Source organism: Mytilus edulis, chromosome 3 (genome assembly GCF_963676685.1).
Source record: "Mytilus edulis chromosome 3, xbMytEdul2.2, whole genome shotgun sequence".
In the NCBI taxonomy this organism is placed as follows: domain Eukaryota; kingdom Metazoa; phylum Mollusca; class Bivalvia; order Mytilida; family Mytilidae; genus Mytilus; species Mytilus edulis.
The window spans coordinates 46,261,802-46,274,506 of NC_092346.1; the positions used below are offsets into that span (position 1 = coordinate 46,261,802).

Genomic DNA, 12,705 nt, shown 5'->3' on the forward strand with positions numbered 1-12,705 from the left:
TATCATCATTTCTGTTTTATAATTGTACCTTTTTATCATTATATATGTTTTATTATCATACCTATTTCATTACCGCACCTATTTTAAAAACTATTATAATTATTGCATTACCATACCTTTTTTATTATCATACCTGTTTTATTACCATACCTGATGTATTACCATACCTGTTTCATTGTCGTGGATGATGCAAACAGAAGACCACTTAAGATAGACTATCACAGACATCAAAGACACAGCTACTCCGGTCACGTCTTGTATTACTGGTTCCCGAAACAAATAGTTTCCTCGTGGCAATACGCATTTTGTAGACGTGGTAATTTTACACATTATCTTTGTCACCTTAACACATAAATCGTTATTCTCTTTGTATTTAAAGTTTTTTTTGTTCAGAGAATGGGTATATTTAACCAATATCCTTTTACATCTGAGCACATACCTATTACTTACAAGTTATTTTGCTTTCTATTCACTCACAAGATATTGTGTGGTATTTTTTATCGTTTTCATATTTTGAATTAATACATTAAACATTGCTCTTCACCGTACATTTTAAGTTTATTTAGTTAGTAACGAAAACTGTTGATCTTCCTATTCATTCAGTCACAGTTAACATAAAGCAAAAGCTATTAGCTATTTATAAAATCGTTATTTTAGATTTAAAACTATTTTTATGAAAATACAATGAAACCAAATGCAATATATTATATATATAAATATGGTGTCTCTTGGCTATTCCTACCTTTTGAATTGTTGTTCTCTGTTAATTCCTTCATTGAAAGGACAATAAAAGTTGATTTGTTCAATTAGATAAAAGGTAAATTTACACTTTCATAAAGTAGGTACGATATACCTAATTTGCATTTTTTCCTCTACCAAAAAACAAATATTTTAATGGAAATATATTCAATCAATACTTCTATACATGGTAAACTTGAAGATTAATGATGATAACTGCCTTTCCATATAAATGGACTATTTTAAATGGCCACTTAATGTGAATTTGTAAAAGTTTATCTCTTTTATTGACACGACCTTTAAATTAGTTTACTCTCGTTCTTTATTCACATTTTATACAAAGAAATTCAAAGCATCTTATTATTTTTGATGGATTTTTGTATTTGAAACATTTTCCATTGTCTCTCTGAATTGATACAATTTGTCAGAACTAATTTGCGTATTTTGTTTACTTAAGGATGATGTTTTTTTTTTCCAGTTTAAACATTTGATTTTTAGCCAGTGCAGTTTACTTTATGTTTATGAATGTTGTTTATGTGCAACTGATTGCGTTGTTTTAATTGAATTAGAAATACACAATTGTGACTCACACCTGACAAATGAGAAGGATGTGCAGAGTATTTTTCCAAATTGTTTCGACGACATATTGTATGTGTGTGAAATATACGGTCTTTTTTGTCGTTTCTTCTGTTATAAAATAAATATTATGATAAACAATCACTTTTCAAGTTCAAATTAACTTGATACTGGTACAATATAACTTTTTCATGGTAAAATTTAAAATTACCATCTATATTAATGCATTTTTCACATTTCACTTTTTTGGGGGATAAATTGTTACTACTACTGAATCTACCAACTAAATGTTCTAGGTAAATCATAGCAAGAAAAATGAGGAATTATATGATAATTGATATATTTATATTTTGCAAATAAGTAACAATAAAAAGAACAAATGCTGTATTGAAATTGTCAATTTTGTGAATGTATTTCCAAACTCCTTTAAAGTGCACTAACTGTCAAATCCATGGTCACCGATTTGACGCAAATTCTCATATTTGATTGATAACAATGTAAAACATTCATCCAACCTACCAAAATTCTAAAATAAACAGTTTACAGAGCATGGGGTAGATAATAAGTAGGTTCGTTTCGTGTGTATTTTAGTCCAGACGCTATCTAATTAACTATCGATTTGACCTCAAATGACCATATAAGCGATGTTAACATAAATAAAGATATGAACAGATTAAACCAACACGTGCAATTGGATTTTTATAGGTCTGTTTGATTTTATTTTATAGATTAAGAAATATATGCTTCTCATTGTTGTAAACCGTACAAGAATGATTTTATATGGATCGAATCAGTAATCAAATGATTTACCGTAGTTTCGCTTTCAATGTTGACATTCTTTTTCTTTAAATAACAAGTACACGTACAATGCATGCGTTGTCAATCTCTAGCTAGGGGTTAAATTGAAGTTCACATGCATACGTATTTAATGAGGTCGAGTTATTCACTTGGAAGTGAATAAGTAATTATCAATGTGTCTTCGCTTAATTTGACAAAACTGAACCATTTTGGCTGCTAAAGCGGATAATTATTTCACTATTTCAATTTCATTACTAGTATTGATTGAAAAAAAAAATCTTACTTTAGATTTTTTATAAATCTCGTAGCTAGTGCCCCTTTAATTTTGTTTCCTAAATATTTTAGCGACAGCACTATTTTGTTAACACAATCTATGTATTACGGGTAAACTGCTGTCAAGGATTTGTTATAACACGGATGCCTGAGGTAAAGGAATATGGCCACTTTTATAAACTTGGCCTTGTAAGTTTATGTTTGGTCTATTAGTTTGACTAAACCTTGATCTCTTCTCTCCCCTTTTACTGGATCTGTCTGACAATGCACGTCTGGTCGAGTGGTTACGCTAAATCTGATGACTTCTGCTAGTTATAATTTACACCGTACATTGCCTGTTGCAAAGAAACATGTCTAAGTCTATCATACACTCATCTTTTGAGAGTGTCAGTCTTAATTTGATTTCCCTCATCTCATTAAGGCTTTTTGTATCTTTTGGCATTAACTCTTGTCATGAACATGCATAACACACTTCAACCGAAATTTACGGCAAATACAAATTAATGAATAGTCAGCACCAATTAGTAAAACAAATTTCAATAATAAGATTCAAACTATAGACGGTTTACATATTAGCGATTTTTGACAACGAAGTATATAATTGATCACAGGTTATCTTCACTGCAGTCAGACTATTCAGTACACTTTTGAAGGATCTCAATCTTGGAAACTGACATTATTGAGATGCTTGATTTCTTGTTTTAACAACAAACGTGTTACATTTAACGGACGTGCTCCTGTATGACGTCTGCTCATAAAAATAAAGGAACAACAAGTGGACAAAAAAAGGAGGCTGCTACGATGAGAATGACGATTGTTTGTTGAAGACCATGTCCTTAGCGTAATACATATGTTATCTATCAAGTAATCAAGCAAAAAACAGTGAATTATTTTATTACAGTTTCTAGAGGAAAGAGACTTAGACTGCATTAACTGTAACATATATTTTGATTGTTTTAATATCCACATTGTAATCGCTATGCCTATAGAGTATGAAGTCTCACAGTAATTTTAAAGTCAGGCTCTGATTGATGATTAAATAGATGTTGATAAGTTAGAAAAAGGTGGAGCACTTGGACGACATATGATATATATATATATATGAAGTCGTCAATATTGAAATTTTGCAACATGTATTTGTAATTGAACATTCAAGTCGCAACTGTTTTGGAATATATATAATAAATGATCTGTACAGATTTGTATGAATAAAACATGAAGGTATTTGCAAGTGAAGTTGGTTTATTAAGGATAGACTAAGACTTAAGCAAACTGAGTTTGAATACAACAACAATGACGAAAAGTCTGAATAGAAAGAGAAAACATGTATCAATTTTAGAATGCACAACATACAAAAGTTGCTGAAATAATAGTTCAACAGCAGTCGTATCGCATTATAAAATAGACTGTACAGCATAAAAGTAAGGTTGCAATTTTGTTGTTCCTTATTTTAAAACATAAATAAATTTTTTAAAATGTTTAACAATAACTTTAGCTTTGTAGTTAAATGTCCACTATACGATATTTCTGAAATATGTATTTTTTCCTCGTTCACCTGCATTAAGCACCATACACAATTTATAATGTTCTTGTTGTTTATTTTTTAGTTTTCTATGTTGTGTCATGTGTACTATTGTTTTTCTGTTTGTCTTTTTCATTTTTAGCCATGGCGTTGTCAGTTTGTTTTAGATTTATGAGTTTGACTGTCCCTTTGGTATCTTTCGTCCCTCTTTTATAATATAAACACATAAACAACAGCACCAATATTTATAATGACACATTAGAACTAAATTGACTATAATGAAGTTCTAGCATCTAGTATAACATAGAGTCCTCCAGATCTGATTTCGTCTTTACTGGTTCAATTTCGTAATCTGTTTGTTTTGCTTGGTCTTGCAGCAATCTCCTTCTATGGTTGCTATGGAATTTTTTAAAACATTCATATACAAGAAAAATGAAGGCAACGAAAATACCAATTGCTACGACGTAAAATGAACTATGTATATCTATTAGAGTTATTGGTGTAGATTCCTTGCGTGCATCATTGTGGCACATACCGTGTTTCGGCCAGTGTTTTAACTTCCACATCTGAAATAGTCCATTCCCGAACAAGACAGTCATTCTGGAATTTAAAACAAGTAAATTTATATTCATTTAAGAATTAACTTATTCAATTCAACTGTAGTACCTATAAAAGGTTCATACTTAAAGTAACGTCCAGCAATGGTAATCTTTTATAATAATAACATTCTTTATTTCAAAAGGCTAGGGACAACGTTAGTTACAATCAGGGTCGATAATCTTTTCGAGATTGTAAGGAGTCCGTCACATGCAAAGATTGCGGAAGTAACTGACATTCAACAGCTATGCACATCGATAGGAACTATCAAACTACAAGAGAAATTGAACCAGTGTCCTCTCATGGCGGGGAGGGACCATTGCTTCAAACTGTCGAAACGAAGTATACTGCAATTTACGGAAAAGGATTTTTCTGGAAATTTTTATTCAAAGGTCTACAAAAAAGACGAACCTGAGAAATCCATAAAGAACGTTTATTACAAATTTTCTATACACACAAGAACAAAAATGTTGGTAAAGACACAAATCATCAAAAATACTAGGTTGATAATTTTATATGTCTCAGAAAGACACATCAGTGACGCTGGATTCTAAGGAGTTTAAACCAAATAAGAAGTTGAACAGCATTGATGTTATGCTTATATTAGTTCTCTGTAGCAACGTTTAAAATCAGCAACAATCATCATATGTCTCTTTTTTAATGAAGGAGGCAATTAAAAATCTACTTTTCCAATTGACTGTATAAATCATCTGGGTAAACCTTAGGCGAGACAATTTCATTATTGTCAATCAATATTTTTTAATACGGTATTGTTCCTAAAAGAGGGGCGAGTGATACAAGAGGGACATTTAAATTCATAAATTGGAAATAAACTGACATCGTTATGGTTAAAAAGACAAAGACAAACAGACAAACAACACAACATGGAAAACTAATGGCTAAGCAACACAAACTCCCACCAGAAACTTGACGTGGTTTCAGGTGCTCCAGAAGGGTAAGCAGATCCTGCTCAGTGTGTCGATCAAAAAGCAAATGCCTTACTCTTTTTCTCATAAACGTAAATAACAATATTTTCCCACACTGATTCTGATGATGGTTAATGTGTTATTTTGATTTAATCAGAAATTGATTTTGATATTATTGTTTCTGAATTAAAATAATACTTAATCAATTTGTGTGAGTCTGAGGTGTCTTTCGGGATTAATTGTTACTAAGAACAGTCAAATCCGTAGCATTTGGAAGGCATTGATGTAAAATTATGTAGAACCATAAGAACCAATACGACGAAAGGGACATTTTAATAACAGCCAATTCATCTCAGTTAAACTATGCCAGGGAATGTTGAAACCATAATGTTCTAATTTCTTTTGTATGTCAGATATGAATAATTGCAATGAATATTACTGTTGACTCACTAGGTTATACATGATTAGAAAAGAAATTGCAAAACCACATTTTTACTCGTTAACTGTTATGAAATTGAGAATGGAAATGAAAAATGAGTCAAAGAGACAACAAATCGACCACAGAAAACTGGCAATTTGTCATTCCAACTCACGATATCGTTGCATTTACAACTTCCAATGTTTAGTCATTTGACAGAAGATGTGCACACGTTATGTTTAGTCATTTGAAATAAGATGTGCACACGTAATGTTTAGTCATTTGAAATAAGGTGTGTACACGTAATGTTTAGTCATTTGAAATAAGGTGTGCACACGTAATGTTTAGTCATTTGAAATAAGATGTGCACACGTAATGTTTAGCGATTTAAAATAAGATGTGCACACGTATACGTAATAATTAACAGTTACTTACTCATCAGAAAAAATCTTGGTGAACGGAGAGTTATTAGGGAGTGCTATGGCGTATTGCATTGAAACAATATCTGATGGCACCATTGCCAGATGACAATTAGTAGCCATCGTTAATTCAAAGTGAGTTTTGTCACCAACATATGCGTAGTTTCCCTCCATTACAAGTCGTACTTGAACATCTCCGTCTGCACTCAGAATATTAGGATTCGTTTTATTGTTGGCAACCACTCCCTTCCAAAACTTTACATAATCTGGTCGAGTGGAGGACTATTTATAATATAAAAAACACATGTAAAAAAAGTAACTGATCTGTCGAAACACAGATGTCCGTTAATATAACGACACACAACGCAAAACAAAATGAACTGTAGAAACATCAATGCATGTTTATAGTAAAACACAAAGCAAAACTAACTGAACTGTCAAAACATGAATGCCTGTAAATATAAAGACACATTAATCAAAAGTTACTTAACTGTTGAAACATGTATGCCTGTTAAAAAAGACACATTACTCAAAACTAAATGAACTGTCAAAACATACATGTCTGTTAATATAAGACACACAACGCAAAAGTAACTGAACTGTCGAAACATCAATGCATGTTAATATAAAAACACATTAATCAAAAGTTACTTAATTGTCGAAACATGCATGCCTGTTAAAAAAATACACATTAATCAAAACTAACTGAACTGTCTAAACATGTATGCCTGTTTATATAAAGACACAAAAAAAGTAACTGAACTGTCGAATCATGCATGCCTGTTAATATAAAGACAAAAAAAACCAAAGTAACTGAACTGTCTAAACATCAATGCATGTTAATATAAAGACACATTAATCAAAAGTTACTTAGCTGTCGAAACATGCATGCCTGTTAATATAAAGACACATTAATCAAAACTAACTGAACTGTCAAAACATGTATGCCTGCTAATATAAAGACACAAAAAACAAAGTAACTGAACTGTCGAATCATGTATGCCTGTTAATATAAAGACACAAAAAAAAACAAGTAACTGAACTGTCGAATCATGCATGCCTGTTAATATAAAGACACAAAAAGCAAAATAACTGAACTGTCTAAACATATAGAAAGCTCGCAATAACTGATAAAGCAATTGAAGTCAGACCTGGCTGACGTTAATACATAAAAGGAGAACAGAGCATTCTAGAGTATTTTTAGATGTGGTATGAGTGCTCATGATGGCTCACATCAAACAGTAAGGTACAAAGGGTCTCCAAATATATGTGTACAAAAATTCAAACAAGGAATCCAACCATAGAAAAAAAGAGCGCACGTAAATTCTACAATTTCTATTGCTATACAAAAACATCAAAAATACCAACTTTCTATTTGATACCCCAAATGCGTTTTCGACTTTAAAAGACTCAAAAACGAAACTGAAAAGCAATGGATACTGGAAATTCAGAAAAATGTGGCCAAAATACGGATAAAACTATTGTGGGATATAAAAGAGATTATATAAAACATCAAACATCTTTGAAATTATGTAATGTTTACCTTGAAAATCGTTTCAAAGACAGTTCCCTCTTGTGTTCCCCATTTATAACTACCAAGTTCTACAAGTCCAGCAATATCAGAGAAAGGCAGTTTATCTTTAGTTACAGTTAGGAAGGCCACAAGGTTACCGCTGTATGTTGCCATCATTATGATGCAAAATATCCACCAAGAGCTTAATAATGTCCGACCTGAAGACGAACCTGCCAAATGTTCACCCCCTATGTTTAGAAAAGTAGAAAATATCTATAAAATTAATATACATATTGTAGTTATAAAAAGAGTCTACGAACGTTCTTATGTTATAAACTGTTGATTAACTTATATTTCAATTACAATTATTAATTTACGAAAAAGCATTTGTAGAAGAAAAAAAACTGGTTCATTTGTTAAAAAAAAAGAAAGCAACTGCCTATGCCAAAACTTGCATAACCTGTTTTTACATTTTATCATAGACATGTTTTCATTGGAGTCTAATGCAAATAAAACCGATCTTTGATACAACGACCGAAGCAGTAAACCCTGTCTGATACCATTGAGGTATTCAAGTCATGACCGGATCAAAGGAATAGTTACAGGGATGACATGCTATAATATTTTCAGTGTAAGTGCTTTTGTTTGATAGAACAGAAAAGGGGGGATTCGACAATAGGAAAACAAGTTCATTTGCTATCCAGAAAGTAAACAAAACAACATAACCTTTACAGTATATCATGTAACTTCAAAACTAATTATATATTGTCGAATACTCTATCATATTATTTTAATTTATTTTTGGTAATCTTTGTCATCTTTTCGATTCTTTTTCACATGTATAACTGTCTTTATATGAATTGTGTTCTTTTATGACATAAAGGTAAGTATTTAGAGCATGAATAAAACTCTAATCGTTTGCATTCTTTCATACATATATGTTACTATTGTAATAAATGTATGTTATGACCTTCAAACATATTTCAAAGAAAATAAATAAAAATATGAAAAGGTGTGGAAGTTTGATAAGGGATAAAATTACCTTGAGTTAATAGGGCACCGTACATGTACCACAATGAGTCAGAGAAATGATGCAGTCCTCTTACTTTATCTCTTTCTTCCATTCTTCTATAGTATGGAGTATATTTTTCGAAAACAAACAAAAATAGTGAAGTAACAGTAATGAAGAGGAATATACACAAAAATACATATTCGCTTAAGGGATCTATTAATGTTCTCCATTTTTTTGCATTTGGATCAGGCTTTTTCAACAAAATAGCTGCAGAATCATAGTAATATGGTATTGCAAAATCGACAGCGTTTTCCCTTTGAATTGTCATAGTCAAAGGGGCTGCAACTAGATCTACGTCCTGAAATATAGTAATTATTTAATTGAATTTGATAAATTATGAAAATCTGATTTCAACTACAGCTTATTTATAATATATATTGTATCTGTTCAAATATATATGCCATATTTTTTTGAATTCCTTGTGCTTAATTGTGCTCCTAGTCTACTTGTGCTTGATATATTCGTTATAAAAAAGGATTATTATCATCTAGTATGTGTCCTTCTAAGAATGACGTAAATAAATTTAATTTACGTATACTTTTAGTTGTGTCGGTTTGAATATGCAGATTATTCTCTGTGTAAATCCTTTTGCTGTCTTTGTATGTTTTTCGTTAATCTTTGCTTGTTGGTCATCTGAAAATAAACATCTGCCGCCGTCTTTTTATAGATTTAACAAAGATTCAATCAAACTTACAGTTTCTCATGTCTTTTAAGCTGATGATTTTTTAATATTCTTTCATAAACGATACTGCGACCTGTCAAAGCTTTTTGTGTATTATTTCTTACGCCTACAACTATACTGTATGACTTTTGGGGTATTTACAGCACTATAATTGATTTAATATCATTAAACAAACTGATACGAAATAAAAGACATTTTGAGTAGGCATTCAAACGTAGTATATACTTAAACCAAAAGTTCCTGCACATGGCTGTTACTTTGTCAATAATTAAATCATCAGGTAACTTTTGTTTCAAATAAAAGCTTTAGGACATGGGATCGGTACAAACAAAATAGCTATCCGTGCTTTTATTTGCAGAATTTATCATCGAAAGCCAGGAGACTTCCAATCAGCGTTGTTAATCTTTGAACAATTTAATATATCCAGCGCCAAAACATGATACATTGTACCTTGCTTCATAAAATACGTAACCTACAAGTCATTTCAGTAAAAGGAGTGCATTTAATCGCAATTGGAAGCAAAGGTGCAAATAAAAATAATTTGCATGTAATTTATTATCTTCAATCAGTTGTGAATAAAAATATGAGTCCTCGATTTGACCTAAGATTCGACGATACAAGTTTTTTTTCTCCAACTCTACCTACCCGTCTTTCAAGATGACCTATTAAACCATTCCATGATCCATTTTCCATCTGAGAACCCCATTTTCCATCAAGGGGTCGAGTTATCTCATATCTGAAATGTTAAAGAACATAAAGAATACAAGTGCAACTTAATAAAATTTGATATTGTTCCAAAACAAACTAACCATATATTTTACAGTAAGTAACGCATAATCGTCAGAGAAGGAACAATGAAGTCCCTACCACATCTGAAATCATTGTAGGGATATTTGAAAAAATATTGACCTAGATAAAGAACAAAAGATCAAAACACGAATTTTACAGGTAACAATCCAATTGAAACATCCTGGCGAAAAAAATGTATCACAAATGGTAGAAAGCGCATATCTATATGTGCGTAATATGTGTAAAATTTAAATGTTTCAAACCTTTTAATCAAATTTAATCTTTTGTTAAGCTACAAACTTTTGATGTTAATAGTTATTTTTCATTAAAAAAAATCTGTTAAAATACTTATATATCATTTACAACTTATCAAGCATTGCATGAACACTAGTCTAGTTTATTTGGTATAGAACGAGTCTACAATTGTCAAAGAAGAAAAGGAAATACCTTGTGTGCGAAAACAGAGTCAATTAACTAGAATCTAAATAGTCCACATAATGTTCTACAGCTTAAGGTCTCTTGAAGAACATCTCCAGCCCTAGAGTCTACAATACCGATAGAGGATAACGATGACAAATTAAGACCTAATTATACCATATTTGTATAGTCCTTAGCGTTTATATATGACAACCATAGTAAATATTCTACTTACGTAAAATTGAGGGCTAATGCAAGATGTTGTAGTAGGTCCATGGTAAATCCTGTATATGTATTTGTTTTCTCATTAAAGTTTACAAAAGGTTGCCACTGTAAAAGTTAAAATTGCCGTTTTAAAATTTTCACAAGCACTGTTGTTACTATGCGGATCATTTTTCAGTTACGTCTGTTGGGATGAAGTTTCCACTTTTGTTTAATAATACATGTATTATAAGTCTTGTAAGAAGTAATTTTATGTCTATGTGACGTCATTTTTGTGTTTTTGACGGCTAGCTTCTACAAACATTATTATTATTTCTACTTTTTACAAATGCAAGTTGCATAAATTCGTAAAAGACATAATATGCAGTAACAAACATATTACACAATACTGCAGCCCACTCTAAACCCAGGAAGATATTTCTGAATATACATTTCATTTTTGAAGGAAAGTAATAGTTAATTAATTAATTTGAAAGGTAAGTATCATTAAGAAAATTCAATCACACATAATACAGAGGCAAAATGTACCTATGGATATTCAACTCATATAAAATTATAGATTTAAAGACAATAAACAGTATATAAGACACAACTTAGAATACAAAATATTTTGCAACACGAACTTCACCAAAAACACCGTTATCTCGAGTGCTCCTGAGAAGGGTTGATGAAAAAGCAGTAAAGTGATGTTTTTGTTAACAAATATATGTCATCAGGACCGACCACTCCTGATTTTTACTTGTAGTAATATGTTTGATATGCTCGTTTCAGTAAAAGGACATTTTTTATTATTTTAATGATAATTTCTTATATATCTCCACTGTCATTATCTCTTTGAAGATGCATACGTGACAAAATTTATTGAACGGAAAGAGTCTGCTTACAACAAAACATAAAACGTTAATGATTTCTACTTTGATAAGATCAAAGAGCAGTGATAGTTTGAAACGAATGAAAATGTTTTATCACTAATTAAAGGCTTACAGGTAATGTGCTAACAAGGAATTTTCGTTTATTGAATCCCATCTTTGAGTTCGGAAAAAATTCTTTCATCGTCAGTAGGCTTCCAGATAGTTTAGTATAGCCAACGATACTCAGTCTTCTGCTTTTCTTTTCCCACATCAAAGTGTTTATGGGTAACCAACCATCTTTCATATCGCATAAGTTAATCTAAAAAGATCAATAACAATTAACTTTTTACGAATACTAGTTATGTATGTATTGAACGCTTTATGCAATTTACTACATATATTTGTTTAGCTAGTCATAAAACCTGATTTTATTCACCAATTTCTGCATTAGAAAACGCCTGTACCAAGTCAGGAATATGACAGTTGTTATTAAGTCGTTTGATGTGTTTAAGGTTTTGAGTTAGCCATTTGATTTGGGACTTTCGGTTCTGAAATTTCCTCAAAGTTCAGTATTTTTGTGATTTTACTTTTTACTAAATCCATTTTACAATGACTTTTTTATCTTTTGTAAAAATCTTGTTCCATTTTCCTTATTTTTGATTCGCCCTGGCTTCATCATTTGAGCAACATGATGGGTTCCTGGATTACAAGTATGTTGCATTTCGTCTTTTTATATGCCATGCTATTGTTTTCTTCAAAAGATAACCAAAAGATATCAATGAGATATTCAAACTCATTAATTGAAAAAAGTTTACAAAAAAACGAATAGACAAACAACAGTACACAAAACACAACAAAAAAAATCGGGGCTCATCTCAGTTGCTTTGGACAG

At 31.1% G+C, this 12,705-nt stretch overlaps 1 protein-coding gene and 1 long non-coding RNA gene across 2 annotated transcripts in view; both read right to left on the bottom strand.

Moving 5' to 3' along the window:
- LOC139516643 (uncharacterized) overlaps positions 1 to 12,705 on the bottom strand; it is a 681,292-nt gene that overhangs the window by 322,091 nt on the left and 346,496 nt on the right. The window lies entirely within an intron of this gene.
- LOC139514867 (glutamate receptor ionotropic, delta-1-like) lies at positions 4,123 to 11,076 on the bottom strand. The gene is made up of 5 exons (XM_071304463.1): positions 10,976 to 11,076; positions 8,823 to 10,270; positions 7,811 to 8,028; positions 6,284 to 6,549; positions 4,123 to 4,507 (listed from the first exon to the last, which is right to left on the bottom strand). Exons 2-5 carry the CDS (start codon positions 9,118 to 9,120, stop codon positions 4,201 to 4,203), a joined length of 1,089 nt encoding a protein of 362 aa, XP_071160564.1. The 5' UTR covers positions 9,121 to 10,270; positions 10,976 to 11,076; the 3' UTR covers positions 4,123 to 4,200.